General features: G+C 42.4%; 1 protein-coding gene across 1 annotated transcript; it reads right to left on the reverse strand.

Moving 5' to 3' along the window:
* Positions 1-16,085: 16,085 nt before the first annotated feature.
* LOC145659180 (eukaryotic translation initiation factor 4 gamma 3-like) lies at positions 16,086-24,570 on the reverse strand. Its single transcript, XM_081720323.1, has 9 exons — positions 24,546-24,570; positions 19,994-20,118; positions 19,781-19,900; positions 19,503-19,655; positions 18,144-18,341; positions 17,814-17,960; positions 17,419-17,655; positions 16,361-16,465; positions 16,086-16,268 (listed from the first exon to the last, which is right to left on the reverse strand). The coding sequence occupies exons 1-9, from the start codon at positions 24,568-24,570 to the stop codon at positions 16,086-16,088; spliced, it is 1,293 nt and encodes a 430-aa protein (XP_081576449.1).
* Positions 24,571-24,944: the final 374 nt, after the last annotated feature.

Genomic DNA, 24,944 nt, shown 5'->3' on the forward strand with positions numbered 1-24,944 from the left:
TTCTAGAAATGTCACAATGCATATGACATCACAACAGCTTTGACGTCACTACAAGTATATAAAGGTGAGCGCAAGCATTTATATGTCATTTCACTTGACAGATTTCAGCAGTTATAAAGTTGGAAGACAATAGAGTGAATTAAACCTAATCGTAGGTCAACTTTCCAGAACAAGGTACGGTTGAATAAGTCAATTTTGTAATTACAGAAGGCTATTTTCCATCTAATTGTATGTGTATGTATCTGTCTGTCTGTCTAAATGTCCGCTTAGCTACTATAGCTAGAGCTTTTCTAATTTTATGATGAACGGTCTGTCTGCTGTAGTTTTATATAGTTATGGAATGCATTGACGTTCCACCTGTTTTCTCACACAAGGCTTTATGTCAAGCATAAGCGACTGCTTTTTATGCTATTTAGATTTTGCTGTTTTAAAGGTACAAGACAAGTAATATAAGTGATTAAACCAAATTTCATCACCATACCTGCCCTTTCTCGTCTGCCCACAATTGGTGACGAATTTCGTTGTGATACGTCCACACTGCAGGTGCGGTCTGTCTGCTGTAGTTTTATATAGTTATGGAATGCATTGACGTTCCACCTGTTTTCTCACACAAGGCTTTATGTCAAGCATAAGCGACTGCTTTTTATGCTATTTAGATTTTGCTGTTTTAAAGGTACAAGACAAGTAATATAAGTGATTAAACCAAATTTCATCACCATACCCGCCCTTTCTCGTCTGCCCACAATTGGTGACGTATTTCGATGTGGTACGTCCACGCTGCAGGTGCGTATAACGTTCCTAAGTGCGGGCAGTTTGAGACGAACAGCTCTACTTAGCAGAGAAGAGTCGGTCCACAGTAGCGCCCCTCTCTCTGCGTCTACCTCTGTTCACTCACTAGAGAGAATCTGCTTAATATAAACAATTTAATTTGATAATTTTGACCATTACCACTTTGTGCGCTGTGTGAGCAAAAACAATGTATGTATTCTTTGCTTTCTAACTTTCACAGCAGTTGTCGGTTATGTGTTGATTTTGTCAGATGCCCTCACGGTTATAAAATCATTTTAGCGTGGCCGAGCCACAGGTTGAATATTTGGAAGTGACTGTTGGTTAACACGTAAGCTAGTGTTAATGGGTGCGTTTCAGTCGCTGTCATACTCGTCCCGTTGTCTGAAACGGAAAAAAATATATGTAATAGAATTATCAAAAAAAAAGGACTTATTGCTTGAAGCAGTGAAGCGAAAACGGGTTTTATGTTATGAGCAAATTTTTGGCCCTTAACTCAAAAGAGAGTTCCATTTGAGATTTCCAAAGTCTAGAGTTTAAAAGTACCTTGTTAATGGCTATAAATGAACAGTTTAAATGCGTAAAAAGAGCAGCTGACCTGTTGCTTGCCATATGGGCTAGTTAGCTCACCTTCATATGTACTGCTAACCTGACTGGTTACTTATCTTAGTTGGCCTTCTCCAACAGTCACCATTACGTGGGGTCAGATATTTGTTAGCTAATAAGTTACTTCCATATACCCACCAACACATTCTACAGGTCAACACATTCCTGCTGCCCCTTTTGTGTATGTGTCATGACTGTTTACTTAATGATGTTTAAGTTGTTTGTGACCTAATTATTAACCACTAATAAAATCAGTTTAAACCATTCATAAACTTTTTGTATTCAATGCAGTAAGATTTAGCCTTTGGAACTAATGGTTTAGGGATATGCATACCCAGCTGCTTGCCTGTTGAAATTTGCCTGTAAAGGTGTGCTGCCATTCTGATTGCTTTCTTGCCTGTTTTCTGTCCTCCATGAGTGTTGGTCTGCATACTGACAGTCTTTCTGAACTGACTGCCATTCACATGTATAACTGTCTGCCTTCTGATCCTCAAGCCTGCCTGCTTACATGTTAGATTGCTGTCTGTCCACCAAACTGTAAAAATGATTTATGCTTTTGACTTCATATTGCCTTTTCAGAACAAAGTATTCCAGGAGAGTCCTAAGAAAACTTGGACCAGGACAAATGGAGAAACAGAAGCGTCTTTTTGGCAGGAAGATGTAAGGCCTTTGCACTACAATGTTAAAAAATCTTAGAATAACAATATTAATTTAAAATGATTCTTATTTATATAGCATATTCCTTATAGAACCCAAAATCTCAAGGTGCTTTACACTGCAATGAACGAACAGTATTCAGTAATAAAACATTGATCAAATAAAACAGTTAAAAGTCACAAAATATAAATGTAGAAAATGAAATTAATTGAAACAGAATTTAAATTAAACCGGCTAAACAAGCTGAACAATTAGATCAAGCTAAACAAGCCACTATTTAATCTGTATTAAACACCAATAGAGCTTGCACTCTAAATACTTTCTGGACTATTCCAAAGTATCGGAACGATGAAACATGAAACAGATGAAACATGTTTCATCAGCCTTGTTATTTTAAAAGATTAGGAAGTAATGTTAAAGGAATTAGTCTTATTTTCCTTATAATGTGCTAAAGTAGAATAAAATAATTTTGATTGTATTGTGCAATTAACAAAATACAACATGGACCTGAGCTCTATGAGTGATTCATCCATTAAATAGAGAATAAGAATAACAATCTATAAACTTAGACACAAGCTCTCTCAAAATAATTTGATCATGGATTTTAGTTCAGGCTGTTGATGTTTGAAGAATGACAAACGAACAACATTTCCTTATATATTTTTTTTGTTTCCATAGTAAAATTCCTTCACCTCCAAAAGTGGCACGGGCTTCTTCAGTATTTAAAAAGGTGAGTTTAAAATGGCCAAATTTGTTATTCATCATAAAATCGAATTGTTGCTAATAAGTGAGATGTCAGCACAGTTGTTATGTTATCCTGATATTTAATTTCTTTTTATTCAACCTCTTCTATGGTTCTCAAAACAAGAGCAAGTCCAAAAGCACAAGACAAGACGAGAATAAACCTGTGAGGAATGACAGCAAAATGCTCCTTGATAGAGCCAAAAAAATCATCCCAGACTTGGAGAAGCTCGATATTGCACCAATCTTGACCCATTTTGTGATGGATCTGACTCATGAGTATGCCATTTTTAAACTTCTTCTTCTTCTTCTTCTTCTTCTTCTTCTTCTTCTTCTTCTTCTTCTTCTGCTTTTTCAATTTATCATTTTTATTTTTGGTATACTTTTGAATGTATGAGATTTTTAGAATAAATATTAATTATAGTTCTAAAGAATGCTTTTATTCACATTCTTTTAGGCAGTGGACATCTATCCGGAAAGCAATCCCTAGTCCAGTAAGTCATACTACATTGCTTACACATCAACATATTTTAAATGGGATTCATATTAATTCTAAACCAAACAACCAAAACCATTTTGGAGCAATTTTCAATGTTCGCCTTTCTATGTTATCTCTCCTTTCTTTCACAGGAGACAAAGGTCATGATCTCTCATATGGGTTCATTCATTGCGGACATTGTCACTGAAGTAACTGTGATGGGTCTTCTTTCATCTCTGGAAGAAATGTTAGATGTTGATCTAAAATCAGTGTTGCTTTCAAATTCCAAGAAGGAAACTGCAGATTTGCTGAATGCTTTCCGTACCAGATCTTGTGAGATAAATCATTCAGCTTCAGTCCATGTGAAGGAGGGGACAGCTCATATAGACTCTCTAAGCAGAGATGTTAGGACTGCAGTTATTGATACGCATCGCAGTTGCCTGGATGACCATGAGAGAGACCAAATTGTGATGAAATTCCACTCGACTATGGAAGATACAAATTCAGAAGCAATGAGTGAGCTTCTGATAGGAGATACTGAGAGTTTGACATCGTTATCCTCAGATGTCCATGACGATGGTACATCTAGACCTATAAGTACCATTCCTATAGCTGGCTCTCCGGTTTCGGATATGCTTCAGCGCTTTGATGATGAGATGGAGGAATTTGCTGAACTGTCGCAAGACATCAATCCCCACATAAAAGGAAGGACACATTTTTTGTCCCGTCATTTAATAAATCCTGACCTTGAAGGGGTCTCATCTTGTGAGCTCTGTGGTATGGTCATGCCAATCTACCTAGAGCAGGATGACTTGAAATCATCACAGGCATCATCAGAGCTATGCACAGATAGTATGAACACCTCCTCCGACGTCATGGCAAGCCAAGTTATGGAGTTGGTTGTCCCACCCTCTGTGAAGAAGGCTCAAGAGTCCCCCAGTGTACACAATGACTGGTCTTCCCTGTTCAGCATCGATATACATAGCTCTCCATCACTACAGTCTGAGATGTCTGCTAGGTCACCATGTACTGAGCCTGCTCTGGACAATCAGAGCAAAACCATGAAAGCCCAGAAGGGGAGATTGCATTTCCTATTCCCCTTCAGTAAGGTCTCAAAGAACTTAAAGGTAAAACATTTGACTTATTTCTTATTTAGATTTTGTTACATTATTAATTTTTAAAGTAGTGCATATTTGAATTTCCTTTCACACTGAATGTGTATATATCATTTTGCATAAATGACATAATTTGTTCTAAATTATATTCTGTTGCATTATTACTGGTTTGTATCTGTACTTTTAGTTATAAATTTACTTATGCTCTGATATTTTTCTACTAAATCATTGTTTTGTTTTTGTTAGAAACTCAAAAAGAAAAGCAAGGAGCACCCTAACACTGTAGCTGCTGCTGCAACTACAGGTAAGAACATATTGCTAGAAACACATATGACAATTTAGTTGTTAGACAGAATATCACAGTTATATCCATTTTTTAAAAATCAATAACTTTTTTGTCTTATGATAGGTAGTGAAGATGTTTCCCCCATCTCGTCACGTTTCACGAGGATGTTATCGTTCTTTACAAGGCAACGCTCAAATCATCAATAAAGCCTGAAACATCAATTTGCTGAAAATGTGCAAAAATGGCTGGTTTTTGATTACATTTACATTTACATTTACAGCATTTAGCAGATGCTCTTATCCAGAGCGACTTACAAAAGTGCTTTGTCCTTTACTCATAGAATATCTTAGTACAGTACAGTAGGTTAGAGTCCCACATACCAATGAACTAGAATACTGTAGAATACAGGGATCAATGCTGATACCTAGAAGTACAAAATACATAAGGTCTATCTTAAACAATGATAAGTGCAATAAACAATAAGTGCTAGAGTTTTTTAAACAACATAAACAATACCCTACAATAAGTACAAATTTAGTCAGTCAATATGGGAGCAGTGTCAGTTGTCCTTTAACTAGTCTGCAAATAGATGGGTCTTCAGTCTGCATTTGAAGACTGCAAAGGACTCTGCTGACTGGACAGCAAGTGGGAGTTCATTTCACCATCTTGGAGCCAGGACAGAAAATAGTCTCGATGCTTGTCGTCAATGAGAACTGAAGCAAGGAATTTCAAGCCGAGCCGTACTTGAGGTTCAAAGTGCTCAAGCAACGGATCGGGCTTTGACCATTGACTTCATGTATGAAGGGGATGATCCATTTTTGGCTTTTGTAGGCAAGCATCAAGGTTTTAAATCTGATGTGTGCAGCTACTGGGAGCCAGTGAAGGGAGTGCAGCAGTGGAGTAACGTGTAAACTTCGGAAGATTGAAGACCAGTCGTGCTGCTGCATTCTGGACAAGTTGTAGAGGGCTGATGGCTCTTAGAGGAAGACCAGCAAGTAGCGAGTTGCAGTAGTCTAGCTTTGAGATCACAAAAGACTACACAAGCACCTGGGTAGCGTCCTGCGAGAGATAGGGCAGAATCTTTCATATGTTACAAAGGAGAAATCTGCAAGACCGTGTTAGATTAGAGAAGAATGTCAAAGGCTGCTGAAAGGACTAGAAGAATCAAAACAGATGACTGTTTGGCAGCTTTACCAGCATGAAGTTTTTTCGTCACATGCTATGAGGGCCGTTTCTGTAGAATGTGCTGGTTTGTAGCCAGACCGATTGATCACTTTATGCAAGTGCATGTACAACCAATGTTTCAGGAACTTCTTACTTATTAGGTTTCATACCTCAAATGTTAATCAAAATGAAGATTTTGAGGAAAATAAGTTTAATATGTAACTTTTCTCCAAAATATACCCACCACTTTACTGGATATTATTGATCCTGATTTGTTCACAAACAGTAAATGTCATGCTTTACAGTACAAATCTTTGTAAATTTTGCAGATAATTAATCTCTTATTAGTATTCTTTAAGTCTTTGGTTTGGTCTTTTTTGGGGCATATTTTGTTTGAAATTGGATGTTTGACAAATCACATTATTTTTTTGTTACACATAAAAGGGTCTCTTTACATGAAGAAAAAAAAATTGAAAGTCATATAAGGGTTCTTTTGAAGAAAGATGTACCCATCTACCAGTACCCATCTATCAGCTACTTACTCGGCTGCTGCTAAAAATAGGGATTTCAAATATTTTTTGAACTATTGACTTATTTTCCCAATAACCAAAATGTCAGTGCAGCATTCTAGAAATGTCACAATGCATATGACATCACAACATCTTTGACGTCACTACAAGTATATAAAGGTGAGCGCAAGCATTTATATGTCATTTCACTTGACAGATTTCAGCAGTTATAAAGTTGGAAGACAATAGAGTGAATTAAACCTAATCATAGGTGAACTTTACTGAACAAGGTACGGTTGAATAAGTCAATTTTGTAATTACAGAAGGCTATTTTCCATCTAATTGTATGTGTATGTATCTGCGTTGGCGCATATAGGGGTTAATTGGCATTACTGATTTGTTACAATTTTTAATTATTTTTTTTATCAACTTAGAGTTCATTTGATGACTTTATTGGCAAGAGATCAGCCTGCTGTTTAAAAAGGAGCTGTCCAAGGTGTAAGGTATCACTCAGGGTTCAAAAATATGTAAAATGACTAAAATGCATTTCTTTTCCAAATTCAAAGAGAAATTTTGCAATATTTCAAGAAACGGGTATTATTCCTCATCTTTGATTTAAGACTAGAATCAATGCTAAACATGCTTGCAATGCACTGAATTTGTTTTATGAGAATGTTTCAGTTTTCAAAGACGATTCAACATCATGCCAGTGGATCATTGAAGGGTAAGGAATAGGCTTTATGCAAGTTCAGAGGACTGTCATTAAGAGTTTTATAGTGTTTTGAAATATATCCACTTGTGGGAACCACACACAGTAACTCTGTGCTAAAATTTTGACTATTCAAATAACATGATAGCCTTTCCCTCACATAAGTTTTTTCCAGAACATGTGCATTGATAAGAATTGTTGATAACTCCTTCTTGATGTCCTCTTTCTCCAGGTACTCCTGCAGGTTAGCAATCTCTGCCAACCGCCTGAGGGCAGAAGAGACGTGGTGTGAAGCGTAGCCTGCTGTTAAAGGCTACAGATATAGTACATCTCTGAAGCTAACAGAGCTTATTATATGAAGCCTTATAGAGGTAATTTGGAATGATCTCTTTCTCTTAAGCATCTGAGGTGGTAAAGACGCTGACAAGCCTTCTTTGCCAGGCAGTTGGTGTGGCGGGACCAGGACAGGTCCTGCGAGATGTGAACTCCAAGGTACCTGAAACTGTCTACTCTCTCCACCGTGGTTCCATTGATCCTCACAGGTTGGTAGTGCCGCTCCTGCTTCTTGCTGCAGTCCACAATCAGCTCCTTTGTCTGGCTGATGTTAAGGAGGAGATTATTTTCCTGGCACCAGCTCTCCAGGTGTTTAATCTCCTCCAGGTAGGCCCTCTTGTCATATGGATGCAATCCTGGATCCTCCAACTTAGTAGTGAGTCTGGAGGGGATGAGGGTATTAAATGCTGAACTGTAGTTGACAAACAGCATTTTAACATAATTACCCCTCCCTTTGTCCAGGTGGGTCAGTGTGGTGTGGAGCAGATGTGCAATTGCATCATCAGTGGAGCGGTTGTGGCGGTATGCAAACTGCAGTGGGTCCATGGAGGCTGGCAGTGAAGAGGTGATGAAGTCTCTGACTACCTTTTCAAAACACTTCATCACGACTGATGTGAGGGCAATGGGGTGGTAGTCATTGAGGCCAGAGGGTCGAGCTTTCTTTGGGACGTGGACGATGGTGGATCACTTGAAGCTGGATGGGACGATACCGAGCATCAGGGAGAGGTTGAAGATGTTAGTGAATACCGGGGCTAGCTGGTTTGCGCAGGCTTTGAGGACTCTACTGCCGCCTTCCTGGTATTCACCCTTTTAAATACTCTCCTCACGTCACTCTCCATGATGATGAGAGGGCACTGGCTTATGGTGGGCTCTGCGCATGTTGGCTGCTCCGATAGCACCATTAGCGTTGTTAGCGCTAGCGCTGTTAGCATTAGCACTGCTAGATGTAGCCTCGAAGCAAGCGAAGGACGTGTTTAGCTCATTCACCAGAGACTCATCTGCACTCATCAGTCCGCAGGGTGGGCTTCTGTAGTCCGTGATGGTCCATATTCCCTGCCACAGGGATCTAGAGCCACTCTGCTGGAACTATGTCTCTAGTTTCCTCCAATAGCGCCGCTTCACCTCCCTCACTGCCCTGCGCACTCTGTATGCCACAGACTTGTACTCCTCCATGTTCCCACTGATGATCCCCGCGTTGCAGGTGGCAGTGTGAGAGTTCAGAGCCTCGTAGATGGTTTTGTCCACCCAGGGCTTCAGGTTGGGAAACTTCTTGATAGTGGCTCTTGGAATCCCAATAAACCCTACTACTGCCTCCATAAATTCGCTGACATCATCATTGCTGCACTGAAACATGTCCCAGTCCGTGTCATCCAGAGCGTCCTGCAGAGTAGCCAGCAATTGGTCTGTCCAGCGTGTGACCTTCCTCTGAATTGGAGTTTCCCGTTTCAGCTCAGTACCGCTGAGTTCAGCCACGACTCGGTGAAGCAGAGGAGGTTGCAGTCCCGAATGTCCCTCTGGAACTTTATCCTGGCCCGGAGGTCGTCGAGCTTGTTGTCCAGAGACTGGACATTGGCTAGCAGGATGCTAGGTAAGGGAGCTTGGTGTGCCTGAGCCCTCAGCCTGTTCCTGACGGTGGCTCGTTTTCCTCGAGGCCTTTTCCTAATGTCGCGTCTTTTGTTCTCCTTCAGGATCTCCGTCGGCCATCTTGGGTCTGGGGTTAGAGATGGCTTGAGGTGAGTGCTATGTAGACTAAGAGAAATAAGAGCATCTCTGCTGTACGAGATGCGTATCGTGGTGAAGAAAGAAAGAAGGGCTTTATAGATGTCAGGAATAGCAGGAAGAACAAAAAGGGCAAAGAAGATAGCGAAAAGTGACAGGTGTGGAAGGAGCAGTCGTGACGGCAGCCGACTTCACTGGTGCCATCTTGAAATAAATATATATTGTACATACGCGTTTACATCCTCATTTCAGTATAAGGCTCAACCTGTTTTGCTTTCTTAGGAAAGAGAAGTTACAGGGACCATGAACCAGGTTACAAGAAACAAGTGGAAACATCATTCACACAGATCAACAATAAAGACAAGGAGAAAACAGGGACTGTAGAGCCTGCACTTCATGTTGAACACAGCCTCAGCCAGCTCTTTAACCAGGTTTCATAAAGCATTTGTGTTTTTAAAAAAAATCTGACTTATCTATTTGATTCATTTAATGATTTAAGTTTGTGCCCCCAACCTCTTCCTTCAACAAATGTTTTTAGAAAAGAAAAAAAAAGTTTCTCAAGAAAGGAAGACTTTGTAGTGTTCTTTAAGAGGATGTTCACCTTCTTTCAAAATCACCCTCTTCTAAAAATGACTGGGTGGTGTCTCAGCACCTCACGCAATTTTTACATAAGTGATTTATGTGTTAAACCAAGTTCAACTAAAACTGCATTGCTCCTTCAGCCTCAATAGAATCACTACAGAGGAACCAACCAACTAAACGAAAACACTTCCCATACACCTTAAAGTGAACACCATTTAGGTAAACATGAGCCAGTTTTAAACAACCCTCAATTCAGAATGAGGACTTCCACACAGTAGTCAATGTACTTCACAGGTCCCATTTCAAATACAGTCTTATGAAGGTTCATGTGAAAATGTGAACTGTAAACAGTCAGAGTGAATTCTGCTGAACATGCACTAAACCCACACAGCTTTAGACCTCAAGCAGTTTGGACATCCTCATTCCAACTAGTGTAATTGTGGCATACAAGAAAAAGGGGGCCAAAAAACAAACAAACCAAAAAGCCACCTCACTACAGAGTCCCCTGTTTGTCTAGTGTCCCCTTCAAATTTCACACAGCATTGTTTAACCAACAGAAACCAAGCAGACAGCAGTGTTGCCAACACATTTTATTTAAGAAAGCAGGATTAAGAAGAACCAAGAATAGTTTCAGCATCATTTTGTTGAACATCATTAGCCTGAGCCTAGTGCTTGACCATCCCACTGAACTGAGTAGGAGGCAGTTGGGGTTTACTGTGGTGGTAGTTGGAGTGACTAGGCAAGTCCTGAGTGAAGCTGTAGCTGCTAGAACCACTGGACACACTTGATGGGGAACCAGTGTAGGGTAACTGCACGTCAGAAGATTGTTGGTCCACATTAAAATCTACAGCAGATACTGGCTGTCTTCCACCTGCCTGCATCACAGCATTCTGTCCCCACCCACTAGAGTACCTGCCAAGATGCCCTTTGGACAACCCATTCATGCTGGATGGGGTCTGACTTGCTGGGTTGTATTGGTTGAAGGTTACTGTGCGGGAGGCAGTTCGGGGAGGATTTGGGACCCCCTTCTGGGACTGGTCAGTGTGCAATGCAGTCTGGTGGCTCCAAGTTTGGCCCATGCTCCCAACCTGTGAAGGGGAGGCCCTACATGAGCTGCTGCTTTGAGCAGCATCATTGGATCGCTGGCTGGGGGAGGTCATGGCAGAACTTGTACCGGAACCCTGCAACTGGGCCTGGGCAGACTGGTGGCTTCCTGTCTGCCATGTACTCCCAACCTGAGAATGGAGGAACCTAGAGGAGCTGCTTTTTTGTGGAGCATCACTGGCAGACTGTTGGCTACTAGATGTCACACCAGAACCAGTACTGGAGCCCTGCATTTGGGACTGGGCAGTCTGTAGTGCAGACTGTTGGCTAGTGGACTGCCACATACCTGTACCCAGCACAGGTCCAGTCTGTATTGAAGCATGATCATAACTAGAGGGCTGGGTTCCTACACTGTGGGTAAGCACAGGTGCATAATAACTGCTGCTTTTTTGCACATCACTAGCTGACTGCTGGTGGGTGGAGCTCAACCTCTGCATTTGAGACTGACCAGCTTGCTGTGCAGACTGCCAGCCAGTGTTCTGCCCTGTGCCTGCACCCTGGACTGGCAGAGGCCCATAGTAGCTGCTTTTTTGTGGAGCATCACTGGCAGACTGTTGGCTAGTAAAGACATTTGAACTCACACTGGAGCCCCGCGTCTGTGATGCAAATGGTTTGCTCGATGTCAGCCATCTACTTGCAGTCTGAGAAGGACCAGACCCAAGACAGCTGCCATGTTGCACTGCATTCTTGACAGGCTGTTGGCTAGTAGAGGTCAAGCCAGAATCCACACAGGAGCCCTGCATTTGGAACTGGGCAGGTTGCATTGCAGACTGCCAACCAGTGGTCTGCCCTGTACCTGCACCCTGGGCTGGCAAAGGCCCATAGTAGCTGCTTTTTTGTGAAGCATCACTGGCAGACTGTTGGCTTGTAGAGGCAATAGAAGAACCAGCACTGGAGCCCTGCATCTGCAACTGGCTAGTCTGCCCTCTCCATGTCTGCCATCCATTTGCAAACCGAAAAGGAACAGCCCCGCGAGAGCTGCCATGTTGTTCAGTATCCTTGACGGGCTGTCGGCTAGTAGAGGTTACACCAGAACTCCCACTGGCACTTTGGCTAGCTAAGAGTCTGGATTTCAGCTGTGTGTAGCTTTGAGATTGAGGGGAAGGAACACGAGAAGGTTGGACCTTCTTTGAAGGATGGTATGTTGGGTGGCCTGAGGATGGAGCCCTGTAGTCTCCCTCATGGGTAGGAGCAGATTGAACAGACACAGTGTGCATTGTTGAACCAGTATACTGAATTGGGAAACCTTGAGCACTGGATATAGAGTCCAAGCTGCCAGCAGACCTCTGATGCCAGACACCTTGTTGAAACAGACCACTAGAAGTCTGGGGGGTGCCAAAGACATGATTAGCACTCTGCCCCTGAAACTGAATTTCACCATTACCAGAAGAATCCTGCAGTTGAGCTTTGGCTACAAGTCCAGGGAATCGCTGGCCACCTTGGAACACAGACTGGTAATACCCAGCAGAGCCACTTGCAGTCTGTGCACTTGAATCCATTTGACTTCTGGAACCGCTCCTTAAACATCCACCCGCAGTCTGACTGGGTTCCAGGCCTTGCTGAGGGAACACAGAGCTACTTTGCTTAGATGCAACACTGGAAGGAGAGCCCTCCATCTTGGTCAGATAAGGTAGGTAGCCAACTTCTTGGGGCTGAGCCACAGAAGCTGATGTTGCTACACCATACCAATGTGGTGCAGATTTGTTCCACACTTGAAGGGGATGAACAGAGCAGAGATTGCTTAAATTCCTGAATATAGACACAAAGCATCACCATTTGTGGTTTGATCTGAACAGTTTCTTACCACCAAGCCCCTCTGCATCCCTCAGCTGAAATATGACAAGGAGTAACCAGAGCCTACAAGACAAAAAGGCATTTAAACATGAAAATCAACTCTCTTAAACACATACAAGGTAACACCATAACATAAGCACAGGATATGACTACCTTCTGCTCCACCACATTGTACTGCTAGACATGGGAAACCCCAATACCCAGTTTCATACACCAACCCTTCCCCCTGGGAGAAGCACAGACAGACACAAGTTCCCAGTTTGTCTGCATTCCTTTTAAGCCTCTCATTAAAGTTAGCTCATAAGAATCACCTGTTCAAACTCTTTTCAGCCATTATCTAACCAATTAAAGGAACCTACGAGTGAGTACCAAGAGCTAGAAATGATATTGGGCTGATATTAAGCATAACAGTAATATTGCGGTAGTACCAGAGGCTGCATTAATTGTACAGGCCTTAATGTTCACTTCTGGTTTGTTTGTTTCCTTCTCACATGGGTGGAATTGAGTTTGGCTGTTTGTTTGTTGAGCATTTGAATCCATCAAATATCCATGTTTCACTTTATTTTTGTTTAGAAATATTTTGGAGCCATTGTTATTCCTTTCATACACCTAGTCTTGATGAAGGTTAGATGTAGGCTGGAGTTGTGAGGAATACAAAATTATCTTTTAGACACAGAATTATGATCAAAATTATAACAACATGAAGGTTGTTTCTCAAAACGTCCTAACATCCTTTTCAGATAAAATTTTATTTTTCCTTTCCATGAAAATGTATTACATTGATCTTATTAATGTCAGATGGACATGCTTAAACAGAGACACTGCATGGATGTGTCTCTTCACTTTAAACAGAGATAAACATGTAGAAGTGTTCTGTATATTTTACGGGACCTGATAGAGATCTGGTGGGGGAGGGATGTACTGTACAGTTCTGGGTTTGTGGTGGTCCATGCAGAATCCAACAACGCTCACCGTCATATCCAACTAACAATGCTTTGATATTTAGTTATATATATTAGAAATCCCACATGAAGTCTAATGCGTCAGTCATTGTAGTGATGCATGTGAACATGTAGAGTAGCAGTTTTAATGTATTGTATGCTCATATAATATCCTGTGTAGCTGTACCTGTTTATGATAAATGGCTTTATTGGTGTTACTTTTAAAAAGTGAAAGATTCTCATTAGTCAGCTTTCATTCACAGCAAGGCATGCACAAGAGGAAGAGTGGCAATAACATATTTTCAGAAAAAAAAAAATTTCACCGTGAGAAAATGAATACTAGTCAGATACAAATGTTGAAGAGAGTCCTCAGTCTTTCCTGACAACTACCAATCAGATAAATCACCAATAATCCATTCCTCATTGTTTACTGCTGTTTTTCATGGTCATGCTTTCATTCAAAGGAGAGTGTATGAGGATACCGGTAGGTGAAGGAGAGAGATAGAGCCCATAATGCCATTACACTCGTCTCATCCTGCTGTACACACTCATATAGGCTTCATAGATGCACCGAGAGGCTGTCACTTGTTGACTAAAATATATTTTTCCTGTCCAATCTGGTTCATTGAGAGTAAAAAGGAGGGTATGAAGCCACTAAACAGGACAGGGACAAGTGACAATTTAAGAGATGCCTTAGATGATAATGGACTTTAAAAAATTAATAAAATCTCCACACATCATTAAGAATAGTAAAGTACTCCCCAGCATGTGGGGAATTCATGACATACATTAGAATTACATTTATTATAGCTGCAGGTGGCAATTAAGGGGTCCAATCATTTTATCACATCTGCACAACTTGGTTGCTGATGACATCCCATATTAAGTTCACCAGCCTTTGTGGTTGGTTTTGAGGTTTTGTTTCCAGGAATGTTGTATTTTGAAACCAATCTCTCAATTTTCTCTGCTGAATTGCTTTATATAAATATTATTTTTCTGATTCGACATGACTAAGAAATATAGTTCCCCCAGAAGGTCAGTTCACCCCAAATGTACTTGCATTCACAGTATGTTCATATACACCATTGAAGTTTGGTGATAATCTAACACTCTATGGCTAAGTTTTAGCCTATTAATAAAAATCCTGCTCTTGGGGATTGATAGTTAAATACACATATTTTTGATAATTATTTACAAGAAGATCTGCATTTTTTACATTTAAAAGGTATCTCTAGATCAAAAGGTCACTGACTTGTTTGAAAGGTGCATTTGCCCAACTAATTTAGGTATCAAAAATCAGGCTAAAAAAAGGTTTACGAAACGTATTGAACTTTTTTTATGAAATAGTCACAAAGTATTGCACTGTATAAACTGCATTTCTCATGCACAATTGGTACACAATGGGATTGACTCATTTTTCTTTTTTTAAATACCTTTTCATATGTCAGAGGGGCTCTGTTGGCAAAAATGTCCTATAATTGCCATTCTAGCTCAAAGTCCATAAATCAATGCTCATGTCAAGTTTCATAAGAATTACTCAAAGAAGTCTTAATTTTTTTTCAGCTGTTTTGAATGAATCAGTACACCTTGGAAGGATTGATAGGTATGTAAGGGCCATATACCATACAAATATCAACATGTTTCAGTCTCATCAACATTTTGATACCAAATTTGTGAAGATTGGAGAAAGGTCCTACGACTAGTGTGTTACAGTTCATCAGCAACATAAAAAGTAGTAGGATATTTAAATTTAAAGTAATTTCTACAAGAATCAACGTTATAGCAGTCCACTGAAGCCAGTTCTATGATTAGCCAATTACCTGAAAAACATTAGCCAATGTTTGAGTCATCCTTAGGAATCCTTCAGCTTGCTTACAGAAGCAGTATGCAAAATTTCATCTTGATCAGAAGAGCAGTCGTTGAGAAACAGTTATTTGCAATATTATAATGCCCCATATTGACAAAACTGCTACATTTGGTAAGCTACCTCAAAGTCAATACTGGTATAAGTCTTTTAAATTTCATGAAATCTGAACATGTCCTTCAGGAGTTACAGCTAGTTAAAGTTAAAGCCTGACCTTTGTACTACTAATTTGTACGACTAATATTAGACTGGAATAGGACAGCTGTATTTTTTATATCAGGTTTTTGTTTAAATCATTATTGAGATTCAGACTCTTGCAAATATTTTGACACCAATTTCACTCAGATTGTGCGAAAATCCTAGGACTGGTTTGAAATTAGCAAAAAAATTAAAAAAAAAAACAAACAAACAAAAAAGTGAAATCTAATGAATTCAGGAGAAGCCAAGGAAGAATAAAATAAAAAATAAATAATATTATTTCTATATTCACCTCTGTCTTTTCTTTTGAACATCTGCAAATGTTAAATATAGTTTTGTCTGCAGTTCATAAAGGAAAAAGCAAAAATACATTAGAGTCAAACTTTTGTTTCTTTGTCACACAATTTTATTATTTTTTTGAATTATTGTATTGTCTTTTAGCACACATTGGCAAATGTGTCCATCCTCTTGTCGATTGTCCTTGGACTTGTCCTCGGCCTCACACAGCCAGGTGAAAAAGGCTGTCACGGAATTGAGGGCCACACCTTTGCCTCTTGTTGTGCTTGGACAGCAGCTGCTGGTGCACCTTCCTCTGCTCCTCCTGCTCCTCAAGTTTGGCCTCCTTATGGATCTGCTCAATGGTCTTGGGCCCGTGGTCAGCTCGCCGCGACACCCAGTTATTCTAGAAAAGCAAAATCAGCAGATGCATACTTTTGCATCACCATGCGCTGGAATGGCAAACACAAACACACAAACACAGGCAGAGTCTCTAACCAATCGCAGGTCGATGACGTCCTGGAGCAGGAACCGAATGCGTGAGGAACCCCTCCTCTCCTTCACTGTCTTTTCTATATATTTAAAGTAGTGATCCATTTTTGGCTGAGAGAGAGAGAGAGAGAGAGAGGAGAGAGTGTGTAAGAGAAACGTTGACAAATTTCAGATATTCTTCACCTTTCGATTCGATCAGGTGTGCTCTCAGCTGAACTCATGTCGCAAGACGTTTATGACTCTTATGTAAACCCTGCTGCCTTGCACGTTGGTCAGTGCTGTAAAGCAGTTCACTGCCACTGTGGGTGTAGCTGTGCTGTCATCAGCTGCACTTGGCTTTGGGGAATCCAGGGTGCAGCAGCAGGAGGCGGCAAACGTGGAGGAGGCTGTGAGAGCAAAACCTTCTAACAGCTGACCAGTCCTGAATAAAAGCCTTTCATTTTGTCAGCTGCAGTAGGAGCAGAGCTAACAACCACACTAACAACTTCTCTAAACAACATGAACTTGGACACTTTTAAAATCATTGCCAAGGCCTAATAATACACTGATATCAGCACAGCATGCTAGTCGCACTATAGATGATGATCCTAATTAGTTGGCTACCCTGTAGTCAGAGTGCAGGCAACAGGCAAGCAACAGAAAACACTGACGGCAAAACTTTTATAGACAACATTTCAACATGCTTGTTTTTTGGTTAAAAGCGTGCATGGAGAAAAAAAATATACAATAAAAAAGACCAGGAAAATTGAACACAAATAACTGTCACACTAGGTGGTGACTGAACTGTCAACATTACAACTGTTGTTCCTACCAGAGACAAAATGGACAGTCAAGATACAATATTCAAAATATTTTCATTCAGTTTTGTTGTGTAAAGTACTTGCTATGAAAAACACATAATGGACAAAATCCGGAAAAATGTGCAGTCGCTGCACTGCACACTAGCACTCATCTACACATGCACCGTAAACCTTTACATGACATATTAAAGATAAACCGATGCAAGTGCTGAGCATCTGCTGAGAATATTAAATCAACCCAGACCAGGCCCGCGGCCTGCTTACCCTGGCCTTCTCCAAGTCCAGGTCTTTGCCGATGGCTGTGAGGAGGTGGCACAGACGCTCCAGGCTCTCCTCGCTGTGGTTCATGAACAGCTTGACCACACAGTCCTGCATGATGGCCTCCGACAGCATGTGCAGCTTGAACAGCTCCCCAATGAACTTGATGTTGCCGATGGACCTCCTGTGGGCCTTGTCCTTCGCCTCCTCCAGATCCTCCTCCAGCCTCTCCCGCTCGCTGGCCTTGCGAGGAGTAACCAGAACAAAGACAAAAGCAAGAAACAGCGCGTTTGGACCCGATAACGACCTGGCCGCCTCCCAGCACTGCTTCCGATTTCAGTCCCCTTTCTCCTGATCTGTGGGTTGGTGAGTCGGGTAAATTAGACAGGAGTGCTGCTTACTGAACTGGCCGCTTCCAGCTGGTGCCGCAGCTTCTCCAAAACATCATCGTTGACCTTGTCCTTCTCAAACTCCTTCTGACAGCGGTTCAGCAGCAGCTTTTGGAAACTCACAGTGCTGGTGGGCTTGTCTGCCATGGGCACTTTTAACTACACAGGAAAGACATATAGGAGAAACACTTGGGTATAAGACAGTGTTGAGAGTTCTGTTACTAAATAGAAGCTGATTAAAGCTCCATGTCAGTTTAGAGTGGTTCAAAGAGAGTTCACTTCTGTGTGGCATATGCTTTTGTATGGAACTTCAGCAGCAATGTATGGGAACATGTTACTCACCATAGCCAGGCAGCTGCACATATTGCCATAGGCCATAGAGAAGCTGGGCTCATCAATGGCTTTTTCAAAAACCAGGTCAACCACGCCTTTGAGGCGCTCCTCCGTGTCGATGGTGAGGTCCATCACCTGCTTCATCAGCTGGTTAAACATCTGTGGTGTCAGTTTGTTCAAGATACTGCATACCTTCTGGAAAAGCTCCTGGAGAGGAAAACAGACTACCGACTAAGCTTTCCATTACAAAGAACCCAATCTTTTGTTAAATTCAGCAGTTCTTCCACATAATGACTAACTCCTCACTTTCACCAAATATTTACTCTGCCATTTGGAACTTCGTCATGAACAAAAATCACTCAGCTTTACTATATAGACCGATAAAGGCATCATACATCAATCACACTTTCCCAGAAGTGTAGCACTGGCAGCAAACAGTTTATCAAATCTTATCAACTAAAACCCCTCATGTGCTCCAAATTCAAATTAAAAGAAAACCCATTAGAACTACCTACAAGAATTTAATCAACATATAACTCCTACAAACAAAATAATATATACATAATAACCAAATCTGATCCAATAATAACCCTACCGACCAGACAATGCAATGAAGATCTGTCAATCTCTCCCAATGCTGAATTGCGCACAAATTTGCAAGAATATTTTAAACACAACCACTGGGCGCTAACCTATACAAGATCATCCACAGAATACACTACTGTTCACACAAAACACCGTAGATAACTATGCATGCCATATGGCACAGTACACCCATAAAACATTTTTGGCAGGGAGCTGCCAACCTTTTATCACACTCTCTAAATATCCTTCGGCCCTCATCTCCAGCAGTGTCTGCTAGGAGACACATCAGCAATCACTGGGACAGAGAGGGCCTCCAAAGCATACAACATTAATCCAAGAAAACCATACTTCTGAACTGACAAACAAGAAAGTACCATTACTCACTAGAGAAACTTACTACTGAATTGCAATGGCAAAAGTTTTATGCATGCATCAAAAACAAAACTACTCTTTTTAACTCAAGTCTGAACACCTCACTTCAATAATCTACAATACTCTCTCACCAAAATCAACACCACAATCAACAAAAGGAACAACAAGCACACAAGATCTGGCCCTCAGTATCATCACACCCCCTGTTTACACTAGAAACCAATGTCCCCCTGCATAGCTACATTCGTGCACACTCCCCACACACCCACCCAATTAAACAACGACTCTATAATTTAAATATCCAATTCTTGAAGAGCATATCGCAAAAAAAATTAAGTAGCTTTCAAGCCAACCATAACAGGCTGTGACTCTGAAATCTGAAAACAGGGCATGGCGGAGTGAGGTGCTGACCTGAGTTTTCTGGGTCTCGGGGTTCTGGGTGTTCTCCCTTTTCCTGCCAGGTTTCCAGGCATTCTCGGCCTTCTTCAGCTGCACCTCGTCGTTCATGGACACGTTGGTGATGATCTTGCGGGGAGACGGCCGTCTCGGGCCTACACTGAGCAGCTGAAGCAACGAATGGGTGCTCTTTATTATGGGCGGTAACAATGTCACAAAGACCTCGGTCACATAAGATGACCAGGCGCTCATTCATTTGTGACAGAAGAGAAGGGATGAGCGGAGAGACCCACCGGTGCACCCCTGCCTCCAGGAAGTGGCCTGCTGAAGTCTGCAGAGGCTGGGTTGAAGCCTGGGTCTCTGGCGATAATGCGAGGGCCCACCTGCTGCAGGGGCAGCTTGTTTTGTTTGATCTAGAAAACAACAGAGTCAAGTCGAAGTCCATCAGCCCCTCTCCATGGAATGGTTTTAAAGGTCCCCTAAGGCCAATGTTTTAGCAGGCTAACCTTGTCCAGTACCACATTAGAGATGGGAGGAAGCCCCTCTGGCTTCTGCATGCAGGCAGGCATGAACTGGAAGGTCAACAGGAAGTCTCTATCATACTGCCTCTTCCCATCCTTCAGCTCTGGCTCTGCATGCAGAGAGGGGTACAGTGAGCACCTGGAGAGAGGAATCACCTCTCTGTCAGGACACTGGGCCTGCCCCACAGGAGTGTCCTCTTTTGGCTTCTTCCAGGTGTTGGATAAACTAATAGCTGTAAAACATAACAAATCAGTCTGGTGTCTTTTTAGTGTCCTAACATAGCATGTCATGCATGTGGTTATTTACCTTGACTCAAGCTTCGCCTAAGCTTGGACTGTAAGATGGGCTCCACTTTATCCTCCAGCAAGACCTCTGGCTCCTTCCCAGTCTCTTTCAGCTCTGCCCCAGTGGAGGCTCCACAGGCCTGGACTGCCTCTATAACAGCCTGGCCTGGGAGAGTGAGGCCTGAAGGAGCAGCAGTGCTGGAAGGCAATGAGGGCGTCAGCATGCCTGAGGCAACCGCCTCTCCGGCTGCTGGACTTGCAGCCTTCGCCGGACAGTGGGCCTCCAGGGCCAGGCCGACATTGACATTCCCCTGCTCTGCTACCTGGCTGTTCAGCTGCTGGGATTTGAGGTAGAAAATGCGAGGATAATGAGGGTGTGGACATAATAACTAGCAAAAGACAGAAAAGATGGAGAGGGAGAGGGGGAGAGAGAGAGAGAGAAAGAGAGAGAGAGAAAGAGAGAGAGAGATACTGCACACACATGCAGAAGAAGGGGAATGGCAATGAGGGTGGGGGGGGTGAGCACAGCACAGCACAGCACAGCACAGCATAATTAGAGAAGTGAGTAGAGAAAGAGGCAAAGAGAGAGAGAGAGGAAATGAGAAAGCACAAGAGGGCAAAAGATTCAGCCGCAAAGGCACAAAATGTGTGTGTGTGTGGAGGGTGAAGACACAAAGACAGCAAGAGACAGCAGACAAGCATGGGGTGCTTAAATAAATGGGCAGGAGAAATAGAGAAAGAGAGGAAAGAGGAACACTTAACATTTAGGGAAAGAGGACACAAAGTAAGTGCAACAGCGCAGTAGTGAGTGTTCCCTTTACAGAGAGGCCTTTCCTCAGAGGAGCTGAGGTGCTCAGGGTTTGGCTGAATCCTTCTTACAGGACCTTTACGTGGGCTGTCTGTGTAGAGGGAACACGAGGGAAGATCAGGAGGATTCGAGTGGCTGTGAGGGAGAACTAAGATGGAGGCAGACGAAAGAATAGGCACGGCAAGTCGGAATATCAAAACACATCTGAGAAGCCTTCTTAAATCAGAACAGCCACAATCACACAAGCTACTGGAACCAGTCAAATATGACGGAGGAGGGTCAACGGTGCGACCGAATCACTGAAGAAGGAAGAGAGAATGGCCGGAAATCAAACTACACCATCAGATTTTGTTGCTGATTGTATGATGCTTTTAATAGGACAAGAGAATGAAAGCCAGCCAAACAACCAAACAATCAGCTCAGAGCTTATTATGAGGGAGGACTAGATGAGAGAGTACTTTGACCTGTGGAGTGGATCACGCGCAGCAGCGGCCTGTAGCAGATCAGGGGCTCGGGCTGTGGGACTGAATGGCTTACCTGTGGAGCAGTAAGGGTAGTGCAGGGACATCCCACTGGTGGGCTTGTGTTCTGGCTAATGCCTACTCCTGACATGATCTCCTCTGTGATATCCTTGCCATCCTGGTTAGGGTCTTGGATACGGATCTTAGCGAACAGCAAGTTATTTGCATCTATTAAGTCAATCCACAATTAAATTAATTTCATCTCTGAGGCAGGGGGAATACTCACTGTTTTCTTTACCCTCTTAGTGGGTGGAGGCTGCTAAGCTGTATGCACTATTATGGATGGAGATTTGGTGTATATGGTCTGGCCAGGATAGTATGAAGGCCCTGCCACTAGTGGTGACCAAAAAAAAGCACTGGTTTCAGTTAGAGAGCAAACGAAAAACCAGTTTCAGCCAGCGGGAATACCCAGAAGAAAGGTCTCTTTATCGGTGAGAGCACGCATGTGGGTTTCCCAGGTGGGGGTAGAGAAACGGAAGTCCAAACTCACCATATGCTAGTGGGCAGTCTGCAGGAAAGAGCCCAGGGTAGAATGTACTGGGTCCTGTGGGCTGGACGGAGTACTGCTGGGGATGTCCCACGTAAGGAAGGCCACTGTGGTGATACTGAGAATGAAACAGAACAGCAGAGGTAAAGGGCCTAGCACCAGACATGGCCATTCATATAGGACACTTCTAAGAGATATTCAAAGCAGTAAACAAGCAAAAAATACAAAAACATTTAGTTTTTACACTGAAAAAAAACTAAACTAGAACTTCTCATTTCTGCTTCCAAGATAAAACATATTTTTATCTACACATTTTAGGAGCAGTTTATTTATTGCTGGCCAACCTGTTTATAGACAGATTTTCAACCCATTTGCTACACTGTGTACATATTTGCACAGGCGCTTTTCTCTGCTCTGGGTACCTGAGGCACGTAGTACTGGAGTATGTAGTACTGGGCGGTCTGGGATGAGGTGAAGGGCATGGGTGTCAGGAACATCATGATGAGCTGGCTGGACACGGGTCGAAAGGAAGCGCTGTTACTTGGAATGGCAGGCTGGGCTGTCTGCATCTGAGGGATCTGGAAAAGCTGGGAGAGGAGAGGAGTGGAGAGTGAGGGTCACAGAGCAGCGTGGCGTATGCCGCAGCAGCCGGCTCAGACGCTCGGAGTGAAGACTTTAGTCAAGAGTTGAGTCGTGGACTCTACAGCAGTTGTACTGGGAATGTTGAGGAGATATATACATAAAAAAAAAAAGTTTAAAATTTTCAAGGGATTTTGAATGTCCTATTATGCTAGGCATGCAAGATACAAAAAGAAAACCTTTCAAGAGTCTGTTTCACATGCATGGCACTAATACAAGGGTGAATGAACTAGCATGAAAAATTAAACAATTACAATGACGGATGCAGCTAATTAGCCATGATTGCAGGAGAGGGGATATATATGTAAAAGACTAATCTAATCTTGAATGTAAATTTGTACTGATAACCTGAGTCTATCAAAGCCAATGCTGACAAAATATGACATGAGCTAGAATTCAGAATGTGACAAACCCCCATCCCAGTTGGCTTTGATGCTCAGAATGGGAACATAGTGAGGGAATTCCTTCTACATGAGAAACAGTAAAATGAGCCTAAGAGGTGATTCTCACATACTGTCTCCTACCGAGCTGTTGCCATCTTAACATTTTCTGGACATAAAATCCTCCCTCCAGCAGTTATGCAGGCAGGCAGAAATGAACCTTTGTATGGGCTCCTGGGTAATGGAGCAGCCATACCATGTCCAAAACAGATTATTAAAAAGCACTGGAGTCCAAAGGAAATAAAGAGAAACAGACTAAAAAAGACTAAACATAAAAGACTAAACATAGGTGCTGGCATCCTCCGAACTGGGGAGCAGAGTGGAGCGCAGGTGCACCACTGAGCTACTGGAATGTCTTTCAATGCATTTTTTGAAGACTGCAAAATTACCTGAATGGATCTCAATCCTCCCTTGAATATTGAAGCAGGAACGAGAGAGAAGCTAGTGGAAGAACGCACTAATGGGTGTGGAGGGTCAGAGAGACTGTAACACGCTCACATACACTGGCACACACAATTTAAACAAATCTTTAAACAAATTTAAACCAAACCAAGTTTTTTTTTTTTTTTTTTAATGACGGAATTGAACACTGTTGTTACAGTGGAATTTTGAGGTCAGAGGCAGAGCAAATGTGTTCCACTAACCTTCCTGGCCCTTTAAGTGCACTACTGCAGATAGACTGAAAACAAATTTCACCTAAATAAAATCACACTGTAACACTGAAAACATAAACACAGACAAGCACTGAATGAGTGGTAAAGGGCATTAAAGCCTAAGTATTACATGGAGATCACCGCTCACATTTTCAATTCTTTCCTTTGACAAAACAACTCACATCAACAGCCAAGGCACTGCACTGGCTTTCTAAAAGGAGATGGCAGATGGCACTATCAATTAGCTTCACTCAAAAATGGGAGAAAACAAGGAATGCAGCATGTTATGCGCTCGTGCACATAGTTCGGTCACACGTCTCTGCTATGGTCTTCCAACGTACACTACCCTTGATATGAGGCAATATGGCCACCTACTGTAAGCTCAACCTTGGGTCACGATATCATGCAGAGCCTTCATAACACCCTATGCTTCTGTGCATGTGCTAGTCAGATTCAAGCTCAAATATCGTCTCTCTCAGCTAGCACAGCCCGGCCTCATCTGTCTACAAAACTTCCAAGAGGTCTCCGGTACACTAGACAAATGTTGCTGTTTTGTATTCACAGAGAACATTTATCCAAGTATGTGTACTGGTCAAAAAGTTGGGATGCGGCTGGGAGACAGGAATCCATCTGCCTCTGAGATTGATGTGTGAGTTGGGGAGGGGAGTGCAGTGGCTAGAACACTAAACTTGGCGAGGTTTTACCACAGGCACACAGTGGAGCACGCATCATACAGTGGGAGGTGCTTCGCTGCGGCGGCGGACATTAGCTGCTGGTGGGCAGGATGAGAGAGCAAACTGGGGGTGGAGGAGGGTGGGGGGAGCCAGGCAGAGACTGTGGGGGCAGGATGGGTGCAGACGCATGTCACATGCTGCAGGAATCTGGACCATGTTGCTGACAAGTTCATTGAATGTTTTGAAGCCAACTACAGCACATGCATGTCTGTGTTGTATCTGGGCTTGGTGTAGTAGGGTCAAGGAAGACTTATTTTTAGCTGAAGATGTCCATCAATAGCAACACACTTAACTGCAGATAACCATATTTACTGCTAAACTTTGACTGACATCTCAAGTGAGGCACACTTCATACAGAATGAATACAAG

This window comes from Electrophorus electricus, chromosome 9, assembly GCF_041902795.1.
Source record: "Electrophorus electricus isolate QZ-2024a chromosome 9, ASM4190279v1, whole genome shotgun sequence".
Classification (NCBI taxonomy): domain Eukaryota; kingdom Metazoa; phylum Chordata; class Actinopteri; order Gymnotiformes; family Gymnotidae; genus Electrophorus; species Electrophorus electricus.

What these genes read in the sequence shown, in the direction of transcription:
- LOC145659180 (XM_081720323.1), bottom strand. Translation starts at nt 24,570, where the DNA reads ATGCGTGCTCCACTGTGTGCCTGTG. An exon ending in CCGAGACCCAGAAAACTCAG is followed by an intron (nt 18,342 to 19,502) that starts GTCAGCACCTCA and finishes TTTCCTCTCCAG; the next exon opens with GAGCTTTTCCAGAAGGTATG. An exon ending in ACGTCATCGACCTGCGATTG is followed by an intron (nt 16,269 to 16,360) that starts GTTAGAGACTCT and finishes TTGCTTTTCTAG; the next exon opens with AATAACTGGGTGTCGCGGCG.